This window comes from Nasonia vitripennis, chromosome 4 (assembly GCF_009193385.2).
Source record: "Nasonia vitripennis strain AsymCx chromosome 4, Nvit_psr_1.1, whole genome shotgun sequence".
NCBI lineage: Eukaryota > Metazoa > Arthropoda > Insecta > Hymenoptera > Pteromalidae > Nasonia > Nasonia vitripennis.
Genome location: NC_045760.1, coordinates 17011906 through 17037636, shown reverse-complemented (window position 1 = coordinate 17037636; position 25731 = coordinate 17011906). Strand labels below are relative to the sequence as shown.

Here is a 25731-nt window from a genome sequence, read left to right as displayed (position 1 = left end):
TACCTTGCGTTTGCGCACCGGAAGTTTCGCTCGCACATGTAAGTGCTTTCTTCTTCTTCGTCGACGCCTGAATGGCTTTTTAATACACAATCGCAAAAGTCTTTAAAGAATACAATTCAATTACGTTTTTTTCGACGGCTAAAATTATGCCAAACGCGACTTTTCCCTCACAGGAGTGAATGAATGCCACGGGAATCGGTGTCTATGCGTGTAATGAGACGCGTTTGAAATTAGCGGCGCGGATTGTGGGATACGAAAACTCCACGTGGGAAGGCTGTATAAGCGACTAGGGGCTTGATTTATGCGAGAGCGACGGCTTTAACGGCGAGAAATTTTTAAAAAGTATTTTTTACATTTCGAATAGAGAACGCAGTCTGGAATAATTTTAAAGACATCACGCGATCTAACCTCTTCTTCTACCGCCTACGCGAGGTCGTTAAAGCGTTGAGAGATACTTTTTTTTATTATTCGCGATAACTGAAAACCTTGTACGAGCAGTATGCGTACGTAGATGCGTGAAAAATTGAAATTATTTTCCAGAATGCAGTTGTTAAAACACGCGCCACTTGCGAGTGTGGCAATGTGGAGTAACTGGGGGAAAATGCGCGCATGCTAACACAACAACGCTGCTAACGCGACGATCGTTACCTACATTTTCTAGTCACCATTCAAACGTTTGCGCGTCAGTAGGAAAAATATTTGCCGACTCTAATTACGAAGGCCAGTGGCGCGCGCATCGAATGCAAAATTGTTCTACAAGAAAAAAGAGTTTCGAAATAGCAACGGCTCGCGCGCTTCTAAAGAAGTTCCCTACCGACTTTGCGGGCCCCCGTACTCTTCGTATTTTCGGGGCCACAGCTCTCACGGTCCCATTATGCGCTGTCGGTGCGCGCGCTCATGCTTAATCGTGCCTGGACACTCGTTAGAGGATCGGCAAGGCCTCGTGTGTACAATGTATACATGTGTACGTATAGCGTTGCGCTGCAGTATTATGTACGTAACCTGCGCCCGCCGGCTGGCCGGCCACTTTGAACACACAAATAAGGAAATATACTCACCAGCGAGTCCACCTCCGGGTCGGCGATGTAGTAAGGCTTCTCTTGTCTGATCTGCAACAGAGAGAAACGAGAAGTACTTTAATAATTAGAGCCTGGCACATAGGTAATTGAGCGAGTATTAAAGACGGTTCAGTCGCGCATGCACGCAAGAATATAGGTGAGCCGCCGCTGCCTATACGAGAAGGCGATCCGTATCTCTCGCGAGGCTCTTCCTAAGCGATTAGTCCGCCGCTTCCTTAATTGGCGGAGCGTTGCCTACTCTATATACTACTTATTCACGCGCGCACACAAACACACAGACACACACACAAACGCATGCGCTGCACAACTTACAGCGCGGTATCGAAAATTTCTCTCATTTGCAAAAGGAGAAAAGGAAATCTCACGCGGCGTAATTGCGAGTGTGGAGGCCGCAATCAAAATTATGACTCTCGTTTTCGACTCCCGCAAGAATGCGAGCACTCGGCTTCCGCCGCTAATTAATTTCCGTCTTTCGTTTTATCCCTCGAGCGCATCAGACTTTATTTCTCTCGCGGCGTTCGCGGAACGTTAACTCCTCGTGGCCCGCTATATCCACCTCGCATGTGCGCGCCGGCCGCTACACACTATACTGCGCAGACGAAGAAGAGGAGCAGCGGATATCTGGAAAAGAGTCTTTTCGCCGCGGAATGTCGACGTGCGCGAGCCCAAGACGGACTGCGCGCGCTGCGTGCGTTATTCATGAGCCTGCAGAATTCTGAATGGGAGTTCCTGTTCCCGGTGTGCTGCCGGCACATCGCCATGAGCGTATAGTAATGAAGGTGTCTCGGCTAAGACGGCCCTAACAAAAATACTGTCAGGCTAGTTTCTTGCGCGCGTCGCGCACTTCTCGTGCGCCTTTGCCGGTCTTTTTTCTCCCCTTTCGTCGTTTCCTCTCTTTTCCGATCCTCCTCTATCAGATGGCATACGCGCGCTCGCGGGCAGAGCGGATTACAATTTGTAAGAATCGTACTCCCACCGCGCGTGTCTCTCGGCGAGATCGATTTTTTGTCGCTGCCCGCCGCTCTCGTGCTCGAGCCTGCGTCTTTTGTGGAGGTTTTCGGGACAGAGGTGCTACGGCCGAGGACAAGGAAGCTTTGTCGCGTTTTTTCTGCTTGTTTACACTGGGAGCGAGCGCCCGATCGTAAAGCTCTCACGTAGATGTCTCCGCCTGGAGAGCGAAAAAAAGCGGAGCCGAGATCTTTGAGATCCCGCGCTCTGCACTGTAGATGCCGGTCGATGGTTCTTCTGATCTTCAACTCTTTCGAGGGAAATCCCTCAGACTGTCAACGCCACGCCGCGCCGGTCTTTTACTGCGCCGCCCTAATGATGCTGAGCGCAGCAATATTTACCCAAAATCCCCGGCAGCTATTAGGCTTGAGAAAATTAAAATTATTGCACTCGTAAAGTGCCCATAACTATACGGTCCTGCCTAGCGCCTCCTCTCTCCAAAGGCTCGATGCAAAAGTGCGAGGGACGCTTTCCCCGAGCATTGTGCGACTCGGGCTGTAAAACAATACCTTTATCGGCCGGCTGCAGAGAGCGATATTCCCGAGGCGTCATAAACCGGCAGCAGCTTGACTTTCCCCACTCGGCCGAAGGCGATGGGTCAGTTCGCGCCTCCTCGACCGTCCTCGACTGAAAAATCACAGAGTGGCCTGGCAGCGGCGGAGGACAGTCTCGCAGATTTCCATCGCATGTTTCGTGATTTACAGACTGCGTACCCATTTCCCCCTAATATACCTGAAGACACATCACGCGAGGAAAATATCGTTGGTCGGTCGGCGTCAGTGAATTATTTTCGGTGAAGTATTTTCTGTTCGCCGAGACTTTTTGCAGCCAGCGAGAGACATTCAGTCAGCCGAGACCGCGCACTTTTTTGGCTGTCGAGGTGAAGCCTATGCTGCTAAATCGAGCGTCAATGGCTGATTAAATCAATCAGTCTGGCGAAATGACAACCGATCGAAAAGAAAAACTCGTACGCAAACTACTTGCGCGGCATGCGCGCTTTGTTTAGCTTCGACCGTATGCAGCATAAGATGCGGATAGAGAGGAAAGGGAAAGGAGCCAGCTGATTGCCGCGCGATTCGCGTACATCGCACGTCGTAATCTTCTATTTGCAGTCGCCGTGCATGGAGCGCTGGCCGAGCATCGTCGCTCTCTCGCGCAGCATATAGCCGAGACATCTCAGCGTGGCCGGGATGACACTGACGCGCGGTCAGCCTTGGCTCGACAGACGGAACCGGTCTAGAATCGCATTATAAGTTTCCGCATCGCGATTAAACCTTCGGCTCTCAGTGTCCGTCTATCGCGCGGAGCTTTGTCGAGCTGCCGCTGACCCCCTCTCGGACGCGCTCGCCTACGCGATTCGACTGCTAATCGACTTTGAATCGTAATTGGAGGAGGAAGGGAGGCCCTCGATGCATCCGGTGCTGCCGACGTCTAGTCGAGGAGGTGTCGCTTCCGTGAGCTGACTATGTGGGTTCACGGGCTGAATTCTCAGCGGCGAGGCGCAATTTAATTGGAGCATTGGACTACGGAGCGCATGCGGTATAATTGCCAGGAGGGCGTGCCCTAATCGCTCGATTTCTTTACCGTATGCGGCGATTTCTCGAATATTCTCGCTGACCTCGTTACATGCGCGATTTCCTCAAAAAGTGGCATCGAGAGGCACGACGACGAGCCGCTATGACGCACGAAAAGATTCCTCTTCCGTTGCGTAAGATTATGGCGACGGAGTATCGAATATTTTTACAGCTCTCTATCGACTTTCATTCACGGGCAATAAATAGATAAGACGACGAGCACGTACGACGCCGATCGAACCGACAAAAGCGACATTCTCGACTCACGAACGCGTTATCTCGATTATAATAATCCGGCTTTGCGCTTGTTTACGCTCGACGCTCGTTCCCATTCGGGTGCGTCTTTCTCCTCTCCGCGCCAGCCGTGAGCCGCGCGCTCTTTATCCTTCCACTTGCTTTGTAAATCCTGCCGCTTATCGGCCGGTCGGATCGTCCAAAAAGTACACACACATAGTGGCCCCGCTAAGAACCTCTTTGCTTCCTTTTCTTTGGCCGCGAGAATTTTTTCTTCTCGAAAAAAAGAGGAGAAAAAATTCCGGAACAGCGAGTCGAGGCGAGGGAAATATTCAAATGAAGCATAATGGAGCTACTTTATGACGTTAATTAATCGCTTCGTTTTCCTCGCGGAATTCGTGGCTCGTTTGGAATAATTATGCTGTTTATGCGTGTGTACTCAGCGAGATACGTTGCTTGGCCGAACTGGAACGATATTTTGATTAATGAAACGCCGACTTTTTTCGCGGCTCGTGACTTATCGATTTATCAATGCGTCGAAGGCGCGTACAGCTCCTGCGGCTGCAACAGGGCTTTATTTGCGCGAGATAATAAATCGACGCTCCGGAGAGCGCAGTCGTAACCTCGGCGAAGAGGCTGCGGCGGCCGCAACGGAGCAAGAAGAGAGAAGAAAAAGGGCCGGCGAGCATCCCGGGACTCTATAATCGGGGAAAGGCGAGTAAAGGCGGGTTAGAAACGACTGCGGCCGCGAGGTGGAGTATATAGAAGCACGTTATGCGCACCGGGGCTCTCGAGCTGAGCATCGGAGGCCGCAGAGAAAGAGCAGGTAGCACGCGCGCACATATATGTGTATACCTACTCTCTCCCTCTCGCTCGGCTGGTCGCTGTCGTGAACATTAGTCAGGCCGTCAGTGCGGTCCAACGTTTTACGAGGGTTTAATGCCCCCGAGGTGCATTCTAATTGCGCCAATAAATCCCAACGGGCCATCGTGAACTGTACTAGAGAGAAAGAGAGACTGAGAGCGAGGCGGGAGATGCTCTACTGCTGTCGGGACAGACCGAGGCGACGGAAATATGCAGCGCTGCTTCACACACACCCACGACGTTTCCGGAATAATCAAGCGCTAAAGTTACCCCGTCGCAGCGGACACTTCATCCGTCAGAAAGTTAGCTCTCTCTCTCTCTCTCTCTCTCTCTCTCTCACTCTCTCTCTCTCTCTCTCTCTCTCTCTCTCTCTCTCTCTCTCTCTCTTTCTCTCTCTCTCTCACTCTCTCTCTCTCTTTCTCTCTCTCTCTCTCTCTCTCTCTCTCTCTCTCTCTCTTACCCTCTATCCCTCTCGCTAGAGCGCGCGGAGGCCCTTTTTTCCTGACGCCGCTTTATCTCTGATGGATCGCGTGCGCCGCCCGCGCGCATTTGCAGAATTTCAAAGCTACCTACGCGCGCACAAGTCAGATCGCACACTGCAGATAAGCGAGTTTAGCGAAAGCGATGCACGCCTGATAAGGATTATCTCGATTCGGGCGCGGAGCGATAAGTGAGCGTTTCGCTCGCGCTCGGGGGGAGATGCTTTATTGATGAGTCTATTGGCTCGTTTTTGGAGCAGCAATTTTGCCACGAGGATAAACGGCTTTGTCTCGTTTTGCGAATTTATGTGAGGATGGATTTTATGAGTGCGCCCGAGCAGATTGATTCGACCAAGTCGTTTGAATTTTCATCGCGACGTATTAGCGCACACAAGCATCGCGAGATCTCCGCGCGCCGAAAAAAGCAGCGTGTGCACGGCGTGAATACGAAACGCGTGGCCCCTGCGCTCGCTCTTTTTTCGACAGCGCTCTTTTGCCAGTTGAAGGCCGTCATTGTTCGATTGCACCGTTGCGCCGTCGACGTCGTGGCTGTGCTCTCTCGCAGCGGGAAGGAGAGTACGTAAGTGGGGCGAGTTCGCCTCGGCCTCTTACTTGTATATTCGGGGCCCAGGGAAGGGAGCGCGCTGTGCGAGTGAGAGAGAAAGGTAGGTATGTGTGGGTAAAAAAGGGCGCAACAATGCGCGCCCAGCACCAGAGTACGCGCAGCGGGGCACCACGTGTGTGCCGCCGTGTAGCGGTCGCTGCCTCCTCTCTTTCTCTCTCTCTCCCTCCCGTAAACTCGCTGCTGCTGCTGCTCTCCCGCTGATGTCTGCGCACGCACACACTGCGGAACACTGGCATACGTGCGCGCGTTTATAGTCGAGAGGAGAGCGCCGGGGATAATATGGTTGACCCGCTGAATAGATCAATTTACAATGGGTAGAAATGAGCAGTCGTTTTTGCTCGGCTCGCACGCCGCGCTATATAGGCGAGTGAGACCGAGTCGAGAGAAGCACGCACGCTGCTCATCGGTACACGAGGCTGCGCGCCAGATAGATATAATAGTTGAGCCTTTTCCTTCTCGCAGCATCCGACTCCTTTTTGTCCAACATCCACGTGTGTGTTCCACTCCACGCCGCGCTCGTAGTACTCGCGAAGAATCTATATTAACGCTCTCCGGCGTGTTGCGTCTTCGATGATGAATCGACCGGTGCTCCAATAGACTGCTCTGATGAAAAAATATAGAGACTTTTAAAAAAAGAATGATAAACTGCCAAAATACTGATGCAACAGTCGATCGAGGGAGCATTGTCCCGACGAAAACGCGGGCTTTTTGTTTTGTCGCCGCGTGTAAGTGCGCACAGGCACGGGCTGTAAGTGCACATGATGCTCGTGCATGCTCAATGGAAACGCGCGCGCGCGCGAGCACGCATGCGCAGTCATACAATGCGAAATAATGTGGAATAATCCGGCACGGAGCTGCGCCCAGCGTGAGGCCCCCTTTGTTGCGCTGGGGGCCCTATCTCGCCGCCGCTATCGAGCAGCTTAGCGCCTCTAAAACGTCCGCAAGAGGATTGTCACCTGCTTAACCAAATTCTAACACAGCACCCTTTATGCATAGCTCGTCGGTTCTCTTCCGAGTGTGGCTGCCGAGGAAAAGAGCGTAATGACGATGCTTTCGGCTTCTCGGTATAATAACAAATTCGATCAAGGATGATATTGCCTTTTTAAGAAACTTGCCGAAGACACTTGCCGATACGCCGGAAAACATTTGCATTTTGCTCGTTGAAACAGCCGCACCTAATCAATCAAAAGTGACGATAAAAAGTGAATTCGAGCGAAACAGCAGATCTCATTCGCGGGACACGATGGTGTAAAAAGTAGCATCGATGACATAACCCGCTCCGTACACTGGAATATTATGCGTGTATTATTTCGATATGCATCCGACTTGGAGCCGGCAGGTGAATCCGCGACAAAACAGACTGATCTCTGCGACCGAGACTTATCGTACCCATCTGCAAGGTAAACAGTACGTCGCGCGACTGCAAAATCGCCGATAATGCCAAAAACGCGGAGAGCGTATACACATAGTATTTTGCGAGGCTAAAAATTTCTGATGTTTATACAGCTATGTACTTAAATCACGAAACAGGCTCATTGTTCATACATGAAGCGCGCTGATAACTCGCTGCTCTTAATTCAGCAGCTTTGACTAAATGAATCTAACGTGAGAATCAACAAAATATGATTTAAATTTAAAAAATGTTGAAATTACATTCTTTTTTCTCTTCGCGCTCGTTACAACGATTAAGTATTATTTAATGACTCAAGAGCTATATGTTAATTTTAAAAACCTGCAATTATTAAGTACTTTGCTGACTTATTTGCAACTTGTGAATATACTTCAGAAAGTCGGTGCTACAATACAATTTGCTACATTGTTGCGATGAATTGGTATTGTTCTTGCCCGCGGAACCGTTAATCACGTTATCTCTGTCGATTTATAAATTTGTTATCGAAATTAGACTTCCTCATACTTTTATCTCTCTATTAGCGCTATCATCGTCTTATGTTTCGGAGACTGGTTAATTCTTAGATCTCCGTCAGAATTAGTAAGAAATTTTGATTTGCCTACCAAGTCCAACGCGAGGTATAAGTTAACATACACAGAGCCAAGAGGCGAATGCTCGTCTTATCCAATTCTCAACGCGGCAAGGGCTTAACTCTTATCGCTATCTTCGAGGTAGCGCTACTCGTGCACTGCTACCCGTGTTACCTCTCGCGTTCTCGTATACCTCTGTACGGCATTCCTCACTGTAATTGTGTTTGACTTGCAGCGTAAAAAATTTTTCCGAGGCTCCGCGCCACCGTCGCCGACGTCGTCGTCTGTTTATAATGCGATAGAGGCCCCGCAGCAGCAGCGAGATTTTGTGTACCCGCGCGACTTGATTGCATCTCGCAATCGTCTCCCGAGCGAGAGCTACGTCCCTGGTAGAAACGTTAACCGTTAATAAGTTAAGTTTTGGGCCACTTAGCTAAGTTGTGGTTAACAATTTAAATAAATAAGAGTTTAAACATTATAAATGCATAGATATACACATTAACTCAAGATAAAACAGAACATTTGCTTAAAATTTGTCAAATGACTGTTACAATCCAGAAATTATAGAAAACTATCTTGCAATCGTGAAAAATCCAAATATTTGTAATAAAACATGCAAACGTTTTAATGCAAGAAAAAAAGGAAAAAACAATTTTTAACTTAAAAATAATACTGTGTTGGTATAATAGACACGCATCACTAAAATATTAGCAACACGTTGCTTTATTTTTTCACTTTCAAATTTGATAATAATGGTCAATTATTAAACTTAACTTTTTAACGGTTTTCACTCGTTAATTTTCTACCAGGGGCGTGTGCGCGTATATATGCAAGCGCTAACACGAGAGCAGACGAGCGCGGGATAAGGACACGCGTGTTACGCGCAGACATGGGCAAATTCCTCACCCGATTAATAGACGATAGGAAGATGCGTTAAAAGTCTCGCTATCTGTTTGTCTTGTCCATGCAGTAGTGCGCGCACGTGCGTAATTAAGTTATCGGCGTGGCATAGAATAAATTTACACAGAAATGTTTGGCTTCTGGCTCAACCTATATTTTTTTCGTGAACGACATTTATCTGAGTGCTGTACGGCAATTTTCAGAGACAATTTTCAGTATAATTTTATTTGCGCTTGCTGTTAGCGATCGGAAAATTAGAAAGTTTTCTTTTCCTACAACCGAGGCTCGACAATAGAGAAATGAATATGCATGGAGCAGAGAGGATACTTGCGATATACCATCACCAAGCTTAACGAAATAGCAAAATGGAATGCAGGGTTATTCCAGTTTTGCGCTTTCACGTTATCGAATTCGCGATACTGCCAACTGACATCACCGACAGAAATGTGTACAGATGTTTTTCTTCTTCTGTCTACTGAATCGGACAAGTAACGGGGAATAAAAAAATAATACAGCAATGAAAACTTTCACGGGTATAAAGGAATATTAAAATAGGAAAAATCGCGCTCGTCATTACTTGGATCGGTTGAAAGAAATGTGTAGCCGCAGCCGGTAAAATTTTCATGAATCGTATTTCTTTCCCTTTTTTCATATTCAGATCCTGCGTTTCTCAACTTTCCCTGCATATTATAACAAGTCGGAGGAACCGTTTTCATGTTGCAAAGAAGTAAACTAGAGCTTATTTTAAAGACCGGCTTTCACAATTCCTGCGAGGAGAAGAAATTTAGACACTTTATCGCCGTGCCTCTTAAAATTCTATACTAAAACCTGCGCGGCAGCAGCCAACAGCAGCACCCGTGGCAGACAAGTCGTAAAAAGTGCGCTTTATTAACACTATTATCTTTTTAGATTAAATATCATACATGGAGCTGCTGAAGCGCGCGCGCATGCGAAACAAAAAATTAAATATAAATATCAAGGTGTTGTACTTACACGCTGTACACGCCTTCTAATTCGTTTGCTTAACTTCGATCAGGTAAAACCCAAGGCAGATTAGCGAAAAAAATATTAGCCGCGATTGCGAGACCGTTTTTGAACATGTCATCTTAGGAAGATTACTTTTACAAAGGAAACTGTAACCATATACAAGGGCGTAAACGTATAAAAGAGCTTGCCTTTTTCAAAAAGCCTATGTAGTGGGCAACAAGAAGTGAGGAAAGATCGATTAGCGATACGGCTGTAAAAGTCACGTTCTCGTCATCCGAGCGCGTATTTACTTTCGCCCCGCGTGTATATCGGAAAGCTTTCTTTCGGGACCGCTTTAGACATATGCAGCTCACATGGCGGCGGCGTGCGTGCACATGCAAACCCGTAGAAATGCGCCCAGGATGACGACGCGGCGAAATGGTGCGTTTTTAAAAGGTCCCAAATCGTTTTGCGCGCGGCATGGGGGCACGCCGGCTCTCAAGTTACCTTCGTGTCCTTGGGACCTCTACTCGGCGAATCGCGCGCAAAACCGTGTTGTATACCCTTGGTCAGCTCTCAGCTTGGGTCCGGGATCCGAAAACGAGAACAGCACGGCTGCGCACGAGTCTTCTGCCTCGTTGGGCACACAAGGCCGCAGCAGCGGCTCTCTCGCAGAGCCGATTCTTTACGGACTTTCTTTGCTCGCTCACGCGGTCGCTTAATACACTTCTGAAATTTACCCAAGATAGCGTTTTCTCTTTTTTCGCTCTTTCGATCATTCAAAATCTGGCATACCTTTCGTCAAGTTTGTTTTTCTTCGAATCATAACAAAAATTGTGGTCGTCAACATTGAGGAAATATTGATTATTTATATAGATGTGTGTTTTGCATCTCTCGTTATCCTGTCGACGACGATATTTGATTTTAGATTTTGATTAAATACCATGCGAATCATATATGTATATGACATTTAATGCCCGTTCGTTTTCTTGTACAAAACAACACTAAAAAGAAGGATAGCAGTCTTTGGAATGACCATTTAAGTTTTATTAGATTGTGATTCCCGGAGTATCATTAAAGCGACGTTTACGATTTTACAACTTATATACCCAGTCATTTTATGTTTCTTTTTTGTCCCCTCATTCCCACAGAGTGCACGTCGCCTCAATTATAATCAGCCCGCACGGCCGCATTTGCTCAATGGCTCGGTAAAACGTCGACTCCAAGCCACAAAATGAACTGCGTAAAAAAGGATACAGTTTTTCCAATTTCGTAACGAACGCGTATCTCGTAGAAAATTAATACAAGACTTTCACGAGCGCGTCATAATCACGCCGCATACTGGCGTCAAATTCCAGAAGAGATCTGCGCTGACGCATTCTTGCACGGAAGGCAGACAGAAGCGGCGCATGACAGGAGACTAGGAATGCGCTGGCCAAATAGTGAATCGCGGATTTAATGCGGTTGTCTAACGAAATTAAGAGTCAAGTTCGGATGGTATAGCGACCGATACGCGATCGAAGCAGTTAGAAGAGATAGTATTATCGTTACTTCATTGTCGAGTATTCTATTTATACAATCTATTTCTCAAGAACGAGCGAGAATTGAAGATTTTCTCAACGACGAAGTAACCTGTTTGTATCACATTCCGGTCTTCTCTATAATTTTGGACTTACGTAAATGTGCATTTTTAAGACTGGAGTCTCGCCACAGCCTCACTGTGTATACTATATTGATTTTATATTGCCGGCTCGTTGAGATTGCCGCGCGAGTTTTGTTGCGCAGCACGCGAATGGGCCTGAAAAAACGCGCGTTCTCTCCGTATTTCAAGCACACCAGGAATACACTCGGCGCATTGTTAAGCCGTCGTATTTTATGCATGCGCATTGCAGCGCAACGATAAGGTGTTTGCTATAGTGCGCATTACGTCCAAATGCCTAAGCTGAATGTGCAGCACGCTACTCGTGACGAATCGTTGTCTATTATTTCAGCTTTTGACGCAATTCTGCCCGGTGACAGTTAATAAAATATTCCAAAAAAAATACACCAAGTACGGGTTAGGCACGATCTCAGTAGGAGCCCGATAAAAATGCTTGCTTTTGCATCCTCACCTGTTTGGAGAAGACGGCGATGTCCTCGTTGAAACTTTCGGACGAGCAAACGTCGCCACCTGCGACGCCAGGCTCGCGAGGTGTGCACGTTGCCAGCTCGCACTTTTCGAAAATTAGCGCGAGCAGCGGGAACAAGGGATGTCTGAAAAAAGAATGTTTGTATTAATGCTAGTTTTCATGAATTTTCGACATTATTTTACATTATATAAATACAGTGAACTTTTCTACGTGTGGGCGTGTCCGAGCATCTGACATAAACTTTTTACTTTACATGGCCGAGCGCGAGAATTTGCATTTTAAGGACCCTGTCGACTGATTTTTTCGTTTACCGCGCCCCCATTTAGTGCGTACGAGAACGCAATTAGGGAAGAAGACAACTGCAAAGGCAGCAAAAACGTAAATCGGCGTGTAGCGTCGAAACGAAAAGCAGCAGAGCGGCAGTAGCGGCTCGAACGGCGAAAAAGGGTTCTTACACCGTGAGCTCGCGAAAGGACTGGGAAGAGGAGCGGCTCGATCCGACGGCTGGCGATAGGTCGTTGAGCCTGCTGCTGCTGCTGACCGGCAGCCCCCAGACCCAACCTACCTGACTGACTGCCACGTTCCCGCTCTTTCCAGCTGCCTAGATCCAAATTCGGAATTTCGAGTACATGCAGTTCTTTATAAAAACACCGTCAGAATCTGATGAATATTTTAGGAATCATTATTCGGAATATGCTGAAGAAACTAATAGACTTTTTGTAATAGTATACAGTTAGGTGTAATTTAATGAGGCATATTTAATTTAAGAGAATGCAGGCTGGAAACTTGTAATGCTGTGCCTAACGCTTCTATACAGTTATAACTATGGCAATGGAGAGTATTAAAAGGGTCAAGGGATAAGATAGGATTAGCCCGCAGCGATGCAACCTCTTCTGTGGCATTCTCACTCTTATGTAACTTTTAATGTTGTCACATACAAAATAGAGGTATTATAGCAATGACAACGAAATAATATCGAATAAAAATTGCATTCGCGAACGCTGACTATCCAAGAAGAAATATTAGGCGCTGTTATTGAACAATAAATCGTAAAAGTTTGCAGATGCCGTTGAAAAAAGGAAGGCTGCCATGCACGCATTTTGGGAATTCCGAGCTTCCAGATATTACTCGGAGCACTTATCAAATACGTGCATAAATCACGGCGACTGCTGCCGCCGCTAGCGCGTATATGAAATTTCACGAGCGACGAAAAAGCCGGGCTATACAACGTATGCAGAGTCTGTGGACGGGGCATTGCACGTATAACGGCACATAAATTTTCGTCAAAAATTCGGAAGGGTCAGGCAGATTTGCCTCTATATATACAGCAGCAGAGCCGCGGCCAACACGGAACGGCGACCGAGCGTGTATATAGCCTGCTTCGCAAATGAGAGACTCATCACGCGAGCAGCAGTGAAGAGAGAGAGAGAGAGAGAGAGAGAGAGAGAGAGAGAGAGAGAGAGAAAGAGTGAGAGAGAGAGAGTAGTAGGAGGTCGAACGAGTTCGCCCGGTAGCCGAAGAAGAAACGGAGGTCGAAGGTGTTCGCATGGTGTATAGTAGTACGTATGAACCGAGAGCTGATGAAGGGACTCTCGGCCGCTGCCATTGTTGTTATTTGAAAGCCCTGTGTGTGCGCACGGAGGCTCGCAGCGTGCCGGACATAAAACGATTCGGAACGAATTTGGACAAATTGACGTAGCTGCAGCAGCAGCAGCGTTGTCTCTCTCACTCTTGTGCCGCGCAAAAAAGCTCCTCTCGATCTCTTTACGTTTGCGCTCAGCGGCACCTTAGGCCCGGACACGATCCCCCTTCTCTCGCACACCGCAGAGAAGCTGCGCTTCTCTTTTCTGTTTTTATGCTTTATTTTCTCCTCGCTGCTGTTGTTGCCGTCGCTTCGAGCTTATTTACGCGTTAAGTTGATTCTCGCGCTATCTTCGCTTCGTAGCAGCCAGAGCCATTCCTCTCTTCTCTGCGAGACTATACATAGTGTATACGCTATTCCAAAGCAGCAGGTTGACTTGATACTTCTTTTGCCTTTGCCAATGGCATTTTATGTTCAAAGTTACAAGTGTTGAGAATAAAAATTGAACAAAAATGCAAAACGAAGCGCGGAAGTTAGCGGCGATGATTTTAATACCTATGACATTATAACGACGTGATTTTACAGGCCCTACATTCAACTGCTAAACAGCTCGTCGTAAACTCATCCGTCACAACCTAATCAACGAATCAATCAATTTGAATGCCTTTATTGCTCTGGTCTTTTTATTGCAAAAAAATGACGATGTTCCCTCGTTACCTTAAGAACGAATGGCACTTTGCACGCCTGACAGATGGTAATCAAATATTCGACTTTCACGTCTGTGCTCGTATGTCTCAGCGTGTGTAAAATTGATTCCGAACGAGTAGAGAAAAACCGGGCGCACAAAAAGCAAGAAGGTACAATAAAAGACGCAAACGAGAAATATCACTCCGCCGCCGCCCGTCCACAAATCTCGCTCCATTAGGAGAGCCAGCCCAGTGGTCCAAACAACCCAAAACCAGAAATTCAAGAAGACAGCGCTTCCTTTCAATGCGCTCCTCACTCCACCTTTTCTCTCTCTCGCGCTCTGATCGGATCTCCTTAGGCCATTACTGCTAGCACGACGAAAATTAATACGCGCGACGAGCTTTGGACCGATTCCCTTACACGCGATCTCCGTCTGGACAGATACCGCGAATTCCATACCGGTATTTCTATACACAGAGGCACGCGGAAAGTGTATACGACGTGGAAGACGGAGAGCGCCGCGAGAGGTTGACAAATGAGTGGTGAACGACCTAGGTGTCGGGCGTGTCGGGCGCGACTGCTAAAGGTAATGATATGATATACGATTGCCCCGTACCCGTTCAACATTGTTCGGGCGATCTGCGGTTTTGCGGTTTCCATCCGACCGCCGACACTACCGCCGTTGCTAGCCTATCGCTGCGTATAGGTATTTGAAACTTTTTCAAGTCAACTTCTTCAGAAGTAAAATAATAGTATTGAAACAACGTTATCTTTGCTGCAGTGTCGAATTGCGCTCCCGCTGCGCCATCTATGCAGTGAAAAGTTTTAATCGGCACGAGACTATGTATGGTTTTTTAAGAAATCTCTCGGCGTCGAAAAGCACGCGGGCAAAAGACAAGAAAGAGCTCTTTCCTCCCGGGGAGAAGGTAAAAGTAAAAAGAAAGGTAAGCCGGTCCAATCTTGGCGCCACGGGCATAGATTAACCGACGACGTCGCGGCTAGTGGCAGTAGTGCAACCGCCGCGGCGGCAGTCCCGACGCTTATCAGTTATCTCTAGAAAGAACCAGCTTGGGCACAGCAACAGCAGCCGCATCAGGCGCCGAATGATACGTGTGACGCCAGGGGAGAGTGGAAAACTCGATTTCATTTCACTTTTGCTTTCGGACTACCACTACTGCTGCATATAAGCATTATTTTTATCTCGCTTCAGCTCTGACGACAACGACGAAAAATTCTGCCGTAAAATTACACGATTGATTACAAATATTTTCAATGTAGGAGACAATCAATTAAAAGTGAAAAATAAAAAAGCGCGTGACATACTCGCCGTCCGCTCACGTCATCGCCTGCTTTCGTATAGATCGACGAGCTGCGATTGCCATTTGCATCCTTATAGGAGTGTGGAAATCCAGAACCAAAAGGAAACGCGCGAGCGCGCGTTTGTTTTCAAATGGCAATAGGAGTCCCTCTGCTCAAGGTCCCCGTATAAGGATTATTCCTCGTATCTCTGGCGGCGACGGTGGCATATGACAGTGATTTGCAATGGCCGCGGCTCGCTTGCGTAAGCAGCGTGCACATCGTCGCGTCCCAACGCCGCGTCTTACGTAAAATGGTTCTCTGCTACGCGCCGGCAAAGGATGATCGTAAAATTGTCAGTCCCTTGCGCATGCAGGTGCACACGAGTCGAATAGTAAAAAAGCATTGTTCGCGAATCAAGCATAATTGAGAAAAGAGTAGAAGCCATAAATTGTCAACAATTTGTATTTCTCGAGATTACGAAACGGCGTCTCGGCCTGAACCGATTGATGCTGAGGGAGATGTGCAAAATGCACGGCCGATCGCAACAGTAAAGCTCGCGCAAGGACGATAGCTGCAAGCGACCACGCGACAGAGCGGAGGTAGAAACAAGGACCGCCTAAATATCCGGGCGTTCCAGGAAAGTTCCGAGTCTCCGCCCGGCCACACGACGAGTGGACAAATTACAGGGTAGGCCGCGAAATAATAAGCTCCTGTTCCCGGGATACCAGAAATCGAGGCATCTCGTGCGCATTCGCGACGATAAATCACCGAAGCGTTGACCGGTCGCGTAGAGCTGCTGCTGCTGCTATACGCACTGCGCGCGCACACTAAAAGCACCCATTCACGGCGATTTCGCGCGAGCAAGCCTAAATCAAGCGTGAACGCGCGTATCCGGCATAATTGAAATGTCTTTGAGAGAGAATTTCCGCGTGCGAACTTTCGGTAATTGTATATCTTTGCAGGCTGAATGCAGTAGGCTCGTATACTTTTTGGATACGCTTTAGTCATGTATGATGCACTTACCCGTAAATGGCGTCTTTGTCACGTTTCACGTGGGCTTCGGGTACGGCTGCCGCGGCTGCTGCCGCTGCTAGTACATGCTGTGGCTGTGGCGGGGGCGGCGGGTACTGAGGGTGTCCTGGGCCCATGGCTCCCAGGTGCGGACTGTGGTGGAGACCCGGCACACTGCGGGCGCTCCCGTGTGGATCGTACATGCCGGCACCACCGCCGCCTTCGAGGTAGCCCCCGTGCATGCCATCTTCGTACTGCAAATAGAAAAAAAATATTAGTATATGTATTAAATGCGTAACGACGTAGCGTAATCCACACATGCGCGTCGCTATCTCAAACACACGAGGAAATTTCAAGTACCGCCAATAAAAAAGATAATTTATTAGCCAGTATACCGTCCCGAGCGTTTTTACATCCGAAATAATATTTTCGCAAGCAGAAAATTGTTTTAACGAGGCAACAAAGATAAGTGAAAATTGCGAGGGAAAATACACTGGAATGGCTGGAAACGATAAAACGAGTAACAAGCTTTTGAGAGTTAAAAAAAATGCGGAGCAAAATCCGTGAAGTGCGCAATGCGCATATGCATAGACGATACCGTCCTTATTACACGACAGTTTCGACCAAAGTACATCGAGGCTATACGTATACAACCATACAGCATATACAGAGCTAACGCGGCCATTCAAGCAGCGTTTACGCATGTATACGGAGAGGAAGAGTGGGCGAGACCGGGGGCAAAGTTCGGCTGGGCGAGCGCGCGAAGCCACAGCTGGTGATGGTAATGACACCAGGAATTGCCGGATGCTCTAGAACGCTATAGCGCTGCAGTCGATATCCTTATTGCCTCGTGCGCGCCGAGAGCGGGAGAGTTCAAGTTTATGCCGTCCAGACAACGCTCGTTCGCGAACGCCTCCGCCAACTTGCCAGACGAGCCAGCCAACTTCGGACTTGGCGGCTCCCCCGATCCTTCTTACATGTGCTCGTCGTGCATATTACGCTTTTCACCTGGCAATCATTTCGCGTCGGACCCATAACATTTATTTTGAATAAAAACGAAGGTAAAATATAATACTCTGTGCTTTCGCGAGTGTTTACGCTAATTTTTTGTGACAGTAAAGGTACTTCAAAGTCTACCTCGTTTTCGTTTATCGCGGCTTTGCGCGGCAAGCAACGCTGCGAGGACGAAAAGAAAATTGCAAGTATTATACGCATGAAAATGACCGCGCGCATTGCTCGAAGTCCTCTTTAAAAAGCTGGGCGAAATTCGCGTACTTGGCAAGTCACTTTTGATTATTCATGCTGAATGCACGGCAGTGAATGCGAATGAACAAGAAGAGGAACCTGCAACACATGTGCCTCGTGGGCTTTCGACCGATAATTATATTGTGAAAACAAGTACGCGCGCGCGCGATAAAATTATTCATTGCTTCGTCGAGCGACTATCTGTAATAGTTATAGGGTACATACACGCGGTGGTTACCGCATAAATACGCAGGTAGACGCAACAATGACGAGTGTACGCGGCAATACTGTAGCAAACATTTTTAATCGGCTTGTCTGGCAGCTCGGCTAGAGCTAATTTTTACGGTCGACAGGTGATTTCGTAATACAAATGGACAGCTATACAAAAATGATGTTCTTTCAGGTACAACCTGTTATTACGACAATTTTAATTTCTCCCATTACGAGAAGTTGTGTATCGCGCGAAACGTTGAACATTTTATCTCACTAAAGTAAGCAATACTTTAGATGCGAGAATCTCGCCCAAGAGTGATTATGATGATCTTCGGAGTACTTATATCCAATTAAACGGCCGTTCGTCACACATGCCCCGACAAAAACCGCGATGCAGTCTCTTCTAAATCGTTACGCGGCGGCGGCGACGGCACTCGAGATCAGAAGAAAGAGGAAAAGAGGCCCGTCCTCTACGATGGAACGCTGAATTCTAAACAGGTCGCGCGAGTTTGTAGAAAAGCCACTCATTAAACGGCGGCCCATACAGAAGAGAGTCTTTATAAGAAAAACAAATTAAAGGCTAGACCGTTCTTCCCTCTGCAAAGGCATCTATATGTCGCGATTCTCACATAACCCATTTCTCCGGGCATCGGCGGCGTGTCGCGGATGTTGATGAACCCGTCGCGCCGCCCATCCATACGTACGTACGCACACGTGCAGACACACATTCGTGTCTGCGTATAACCGAGGGCCCCTGTGATCGATCGCGCTCTCTTGCTTCTTCCTTTCGCGAATACATGCGCGCGCGGGCAACTGAAAAAGCTGCTGCGCGATACATATAACGAATCACGAGATGTTGGTGCTACTTTGCTGTTGTAGTCGCACGCACCCACTTTCCTCTCTCTATATTATGAAGATATCACTCCCAGCTACTACGAGGAGCCAGAGATACTCGAGCACCTACTTACAATCGCTAATTACAGCGAGCGGCTAATTTGTGGGGAAGCATCGACTATCTCGATTTATCGTCGTATACGAGTGCGCGCGTGAACCTTTTACTCTCAGCTTTTCTCTAGGATCACTCTGGGGGATAAAAAAAACTGTACCTTCATTGGTCGATTTTAACAAGAGTTGCGTTTTCAATTTCGCATATAGTGAAAGAATGATCGGAAAGATAAAGAATGGAGGGGGGGGGGCAGAGCAACTGGTGATTTACTCTGATGCCACAATCTCAGATCGCGTTAGTTAGAAAATTGTTGCAAAAAGAGTCGCGCACATTGAATTTATCGGTGCAATAAACGTCGTTCGATCTTTTTCTCATTTGCGCAGTGCGACGGCAGCAGCTGTGTGTCCAAGGAATTCTTGCAACGGCGATATAAATGATCATTTTATCGATCATTAAGCTACTTAGATGCGAATGACTGTATTTTCACTGCGTGATTTATGCGTGATATTTGGGATTTCAAATGTTTTCGGAGTATCTGGAAACGAAGAGTGCCAGAATAAAGAGCGACCGTATTGTAATCGAAATCACCCACGACCGTTCGAATAATTTAACAGGCTTGTATAATTGATTAAGCAGATGACAAAGATATATGCCAAAGCTGTGTATACACTTCGACAGATACAAGCAGAAAGCGCCTGTTGCTATAATTATTTTACACTACTGCGACGGTGAGGTCTCCTGTTTCTCTCTTTTTTTTTACTCGAATCGAAAAATTGAAACGATTAGAATTGTTCTGCATTATATATATATCTTTAGATAATAGCTGAGAGAAAACTTTTCCGATTTGCCAGAAAAATGAATAAAGAACGTAAAAAGTAGGTAACGATCGGATTTTTCCGAGCTCGCGTCCTATTTTTTCGCGAATGCACGAAGGAAAAAGCCAGATGAAACAATAAAAGACGCCACACGCGATATCAGGCCGATGTTTGTTCGCAGTGTAACTAATATGAAATTTAAGTAAATGAGAGCGCACACGTTTGACAGTCTTCCAGTTGAATAAAGATAGTTTGTCTGCCAAATCAAGAGAACTTATTTCTCATGGTAAACAATATTTCGGGAATACTGAGAATATTCTGCTTGAGCAACCCTTATCTGCGATAATTTAAATATCTAAATTTTATGCAAAAAATATTTCGGGCAGTAACAGACTTATTTTTTAATTTCTTTGTCAGAAGTACATTTAAATACGTGTAAATTTACGAACATGCTAATAGATTTTTATCAAAAATTTCAGCTGATACCATACTGATATTATTAAGGAATCAATATCAGGTCATTGGTCGAGTCGTGTCGTATTTGTTCATTCATAATTAAACCAGAATACTCCGGTGCCGTTCTTATCGATGCCAAATTACAATTCAGTTTGAAAAAAAAATCGGTGTCAAGCGAAAGAGATGCGACTTTAGAAATACGTATATAAAGCCGCTCTCGTTTTGACACGGGCAGCTGGGCTTGGAAAAGAGCAATCGACAGTGCCAGCCCTGTAGTGGTAACCGCACGCGCGCGCGGGAGATCGTCGACCTTGCCTCGTCGCTGTACTGCTCCGCGATGCGACGGGGCGAGTTATCGAGAGACGCACTCCGCACACGGGGCCAGCGAGAAAGAAAGAGCGAGTGAATATTATGTAGTCGCCCGGTTCGAGTTCCCGCTGCTCTCTCCAGTCGATGCACGTCGATGGCGGCAGTATAGCGACGTCGAGCGAGAGAGAGAGATAGAGAGAGAGAGAGAGAGAGAGAGAGAGAGAGAGAAAGAGAGAGAGAGCAGGGGCAGTCACTGCAGCCGGCGGCACGCGAACTCGGGCATATCGTGAATTTCTCAAAAGCAGTGCACGCACGTACGGTTATGCGGTTATTCGACAATTTCGAGAGAGAAAAAAAAAGAAAAATTGAACACATCGGAAAGTCTACTCAGCGCAATTGAAAGGTCAAGCCGGATGTATGTATGTGTCACGACGAGGTGAAATGTGCTTTCGAATTGAGACACTATGGTATTTGAGGGATGCTTTCTTAAGATGCCCTTTAAGATAATAATTGTTTTCAGATAATTGAGTTATCTTATTCCAATTGCATGATTTTATAGGCTTCGATAAAAGATATTTTTAAACATAAATTTTTTCTTGGAATACTCGTAATCGAAAGATAACCAATTTAAATATTAGCTTTTTTGACACTTGCGTTCAACATATAGTTTCTTAAAAAGTCAAATACGAACAAATGTTCAAAAATAGCAGTTAGATGTATGCAGGATCAAAACTAGCATTTTTAACAGGAAAAAAAGCCCTGGTGATTTTATCATCGATCACAATAAGTTAAGTTTTTAAATTCCTTTTTATCGGTGACGGCTCATTACACTCGCGACACATCGACATCTCATAGCACTTTTTCATTCGTTTATATTCGAACCAAAACGTGGTTCGATCGCAATACTGGAAACGAACGTATTTAATATACGTATAATTGGTTTTTTGGTTATTGGTTTTAGTTTCAACAATTTACACGCGCACAGTAACATCATCAAGAGATTTTTTACAAGCACCTTAAAAACGTCACGTTCACTGGTTGGTAATTCGCACCTTAATATTCAACCTATCAATTTCATGATTTGTACACATGAAAGAATGAGACAGAGAGAAAAAGAAAGAGAATTCTTATTTATCGGATATGAATTATTGAGTTCCAGTGGCCATAATTTATTGGCCAATAAAGAATTTCCTTCGTACATAAAATACAGTCACCAACTTTGTATACCTTCTACAGATTGCTTTGAGTAGAGTAGAAAGAGTTTTATTAAACCACTTCTGATTGACATTTTACTACCAAAAGGTTTAGCTGATTCTTTAAGATTTAATTCGAAATTAGCAAGATAGGAAGCAACAAACTCCGACCTGACCTACAGGGGGAACGCAAAGAAAACGAACTTCTGACAGGTAAAAGAGTTGCGGGGTCTTCCTCGTCCTTAATAATTTCTAACGAAAGTCTCGCGAGCGTGAGCGCACACGCGACAAGCAGGCGTCGAAGGACTCAATTTAAAGAAACTGAATTCCCGTCAATTACGCTTGCAACGAGCCGTGTGGAGAGAAAAAACACAGAAGGAAGGAGAGCCGTTTCTCTCTCTCTCTCTCTCTCTCTCTCTCTCTCGCGACAACGACGGCTACACATCAAAAATAGAATCGTCAGGCGCTCTGCACCGGTAGGCAGGAACAGCGGCAGAAGCAGATTCTCGGTAAACGACTTGTAAGGAACGTGGCTGCGTACACGTTCTTTCTTTTTCCGCGACGCGCCGTGCGCCTCGCAGCACTCGAAAAAGATTTCAAATCGTTAATTCCGCTCGTTCGCGGAACGAGGCATTCCACGTCGCGGAACAAATCACGAATCGCCACTTCTCGGCTCTCGGTCTTCCCGCGCGTCGAGCAGCCGTTTATCCCGGGACGTCTCGCTCCTTATACCTCCTCGGATACGCGCACCGAAGCCAGAGAAATGACTAGTTTTGCGCGGCCCCAGTCGAAGCGGCCGCGCGGCAACCTTAAATGATTCTTGAAATTCTTGTCACTCGCACATCGCGTGAGACATCGGGATCAGTTCCACGAACGGTCGTCTCTCTTTCTCTTTCGAACATTTATCTCGGTCGCCGCATGTAGTGCCGCCATTGCTGCCTGCATTTCCGAAAGGAAGGATTTATTTAGATGGACGCTTTTTTTCCAGAATGAGAGGCAAAAGCGCCCATTAAAATTCACACCAGACTCCCGTAAGGCCCTGCAATTTCACGCTCTCGTTCTTTTGTCGTGATTTTCGCGTTTCAGCAATGCGGTTATAATGCATTCTGCATTATTCTGAAAGATCGTTTGTTTGCTCTTCTCGCCTAACTCGCGCGCGACTTTCTTAAAGAGGAAATTAATATTTTTGACGCTATAGCTTCACGAGCACCAGTTGGCAAGGTCGACGACACTTTGACGAAGGCTAATCGGGGCATTGAATTCCACTGATAAGTTCATGACTAAGTCGAGTAGCAGAGAAACGCGTAATATACATGTCGAGAGGACCTTTCATGGTTGCGGTTTGCTGAAGAACGACGATTCTGTGACCTGAAGTGTTTGTATTATACACGAAGAAAGTTTTGTTTTTGTTGTTTTTTTTTTCAACATACTCTGTAGCCAATCGTCAGCCCGACGTAAACACATGGCGAGACTCTGGACTCGTGCGTAGAATCAGCCGTCCTACGATAGCGTTTATCTCCTGACACTCGAGAGTATAGAGTTCAATGAAACTTGCGAATTCGCTCGAAAAGAATTGATTAGAAGAAAATTAGAAATCGAGTGAACTTTTTCGTACGAATGCAGAATTTTGAATTAGTAAAGTTTTTCGAGAACGTAAGTATAACAGAAGCTTTAATTGTGTTTCTGCACAACTAACCTTATACTTTAAACAACAATTACTAACTTTATGAGGGTCTAAAAAGTATATTCTAAAGTACAGATGATGCAAATGAAAATAGTTTTGGCGGATGTAGAAATTTACTAAAATCAATTATTATTGTCGAAATTAAGTAAGTAAAACAGCTTTACTCAATCCACTAGTAAGGAATAACCTCAAAATTTTTTTCAATATAGACCTCACTTATGAACACTGAACGAACCGGGTATAGACAAACTCATAAAAAGTTGCTTTGACGCACTAAAATAATGACAAACACATAAAGTTTATAGTAATAAGAAAATAATGGACAGAAATGTGCACTCCCTATGTCTCATCGATCCGACGGCAAACGACCGTCGCTTGGCTTCTTAAAATACTGACGCTTTCTACAGAATTTCGATTGCATTTGGCCATAAATGAAACCCAGGAAGTGTGTTTTATAATGACCGAGACAAAGCAGAGATAAGAAGCTCGAGTTGTAAGTATGATATAAAAAGACACCTACCCCCCTGGGCGGCTGCGCCATGAATGCCCTGGCTGCGCCCGGATACTCTGCGTGCTGAGCCACCGTAGCGGCTATATTTTCCCCGGGAAAAATGACAAGAGCCTCTTCTCTTCTCACTTAAAAACACTCCTTTCTCGCACTCCTCTTCTTGCTTCAATTCACCAATTTAGCTATTTTCGATTATTTTATGTCACTGTCAACACTCGCGTTATCCGCGTACCGTCGGTAAACTCGGTTCAAAAACGCGCTCGATAATGCTTGTATCGGTGATACAAGCTATCTCTCGTCGGCAGATAGTCGCAACGTCTATGATTCCGACGGACAACTACAGCACTCTAGGTCTAATTCGTTGAAAATCAGAGATTGATTAGTGGGTATTCCTTGAGCTGGGCTAACTGCTTAGAGTTGTCCAATCGGCGTCAGTAAAGAGAAGCAGCTGCTCGCCAAGACCACGACGATGACTCTTGTCTCCTCGTCATCCTTTTTCTGCTCGAGGATGAACCTCGACGATGAAACACTAGCGGAGGCTGGTTGAGAGTGAAAAAAGAGCGCGAATCTGTCACGCTCTTGTGCTCAGTAGTCGACTTGCATATCAACAGCGCCCACGTGCCTTCTTGTTCTTCTTCTTGAATAAAGCCTTTGCTATATACAAGGACACGCGACGAACTTGTCCTCTTCTTAAGCTTTTCACGAAGACGAAGAATCAGCCGGTTCTACTTATCATTTCCGTCCACACGGGTAATCTCTGGCTCGACTTGTTTGACGATCGTATACGTAGTTTGTACTCGACGCCACTGCAGCTGCAAATTCACAGTAACTCCGATGGCGTCCTGATGCTCCGAAGGACACACGCGCACGAGAGAGAGAGGGCGGATACTGACTGCACAAACCTGCCGAGTAACCCCGTGGCGTGCCTTACAAACCTCTCTCTCTCTCTCTCTCTCTCTCTCTCTCTCTCTCTCTCTCTCTCTCTCTCTCTCTCTCTCTCACTCACTTTCTGACTTGGGTTAGACACGTGATGCGGCCGCAGTCAGTCAGAGACAACACTAGTCGTTGAGCTGAGGAGAAGCCAGGAAATAGACTGGCTTGACTTTTCCTTGTGACGGCAAAAGAAGCTCACGGCGGCGACGACTGCGACGACGATAAGAGACCGGATAGATAGTATACAAGAAAAGACTATACAAGAAGCAATCGCACAGGCACACACGAGCGGGCCGTGCGTTTTCTCTTTGCGAGCGAGCGGTTTAAAGATCCTGCGCCGTCCGCAGTCGTTCGCTAACTGTCAATCAGCGCGAGCTACAGCGCTCGGGAGTGGGAGGCGCGCCCGCCACGCCTCGGTGGCTCCGGCCAATGCCGTCACGACCCGCCTTCCGACTCTGGCGCCGCGGTGGCCGTGCGACGAATCAATGTGCTCCGCCATCGCTAGGCACGACGCCAGGGGCGCTGTGTCTCTCTTGCTCTTCCTGGCTGTCCGTGTTGGCCGAGAGAGATGCAGCATGCGCAGCTAGAGGCGAAGGAGGTACAGCTGGGGCCGTCTATCGGTGCTGTCGGAAAGCTTGCGCTCTCGCTCTGCCGGGGCGTTCTCTCGTCTCTGTTTCTCTCGTGCATCGGCTGATATCGCCTACTCCCTCGAAGTAGCTTCGTCTCGCTTCCTCTCGGCTTCTCCCTCTCCGTCGCGCGGGGCAGAGCCGCATTATTCTGGAGCTGCGGCGGCGGCGGCGGCAACGTATCCGTGGCTCGATGCTCCGCGCTGCTCGCCGAGGCACACACGTGTTTTCCTCCTGCCTGCAACCGTCGTCTCTCTCTTTCTCGCTCGCTATATCGCTCGTCCTCTGCGCTCCTGGGCTGCGCGAGTTTCGAAGCATCGAGTCTACTCTGCAGGCTGCGCTGTGTCGTGCGACGGCAAACTTATCTGCGAATGAAAATACTTTAC

General features: G+C 47.0%; 1 protein-coding gene and 1 long non-coding RNA gene across 6 annotated transcripts in view; both read right to left on the bottom strand.

The window, feature by feature from the left end:
* Positions 1-25111, bottom strand: part of LOC100117144 (homeobox protein homothorax) — a 326708-nt gene extending 301597 nt beyond the window's left edge. For 2 of the 5 annotated variants that reach the window (XM_031929886.1, XM_031929887.1), the window contains exons 1-4: positions 23799-25106; positions 16430-16671; positions 11821-11962; positions 1059-1109 (exon numbers count right to left, since the gene is read on the bottom strand). In XM_031929886.1, coding sequence (XP_031785746.1) covers positions 1059-1109; positions 11821-11962; positions 16430-16671; positions 23799-23819 — 456 coding nt within the window. In that variant the 5' untranslated portion in view covers positions 23820-25106. Of the gene's footprint in view, positions 1-1058; positions 1110-11820; positions 11963-16429; positions 16672-23798 lie in introns of all 5 variants that reach the window. The other 3 variants (XM_031929885.1, XM_031929884.1, XM_031929888.1) reach the window with 3 other exon arrangements.
* On the bottom strand, positions 21052-22705 carry LOC116417289. Its single transcript, XR_004227586.1, has 2 exons — positions 22617-22705; positions 21052-22533 (listed from the first exon to the last, which is right to left on the bottom strand). It is a non-coding gene; the product is annotated as an uncharacterized LOC116417289 (long non-coding RNA).
* Positions 25112-25731: the final 620 nt, after the last annotated feature.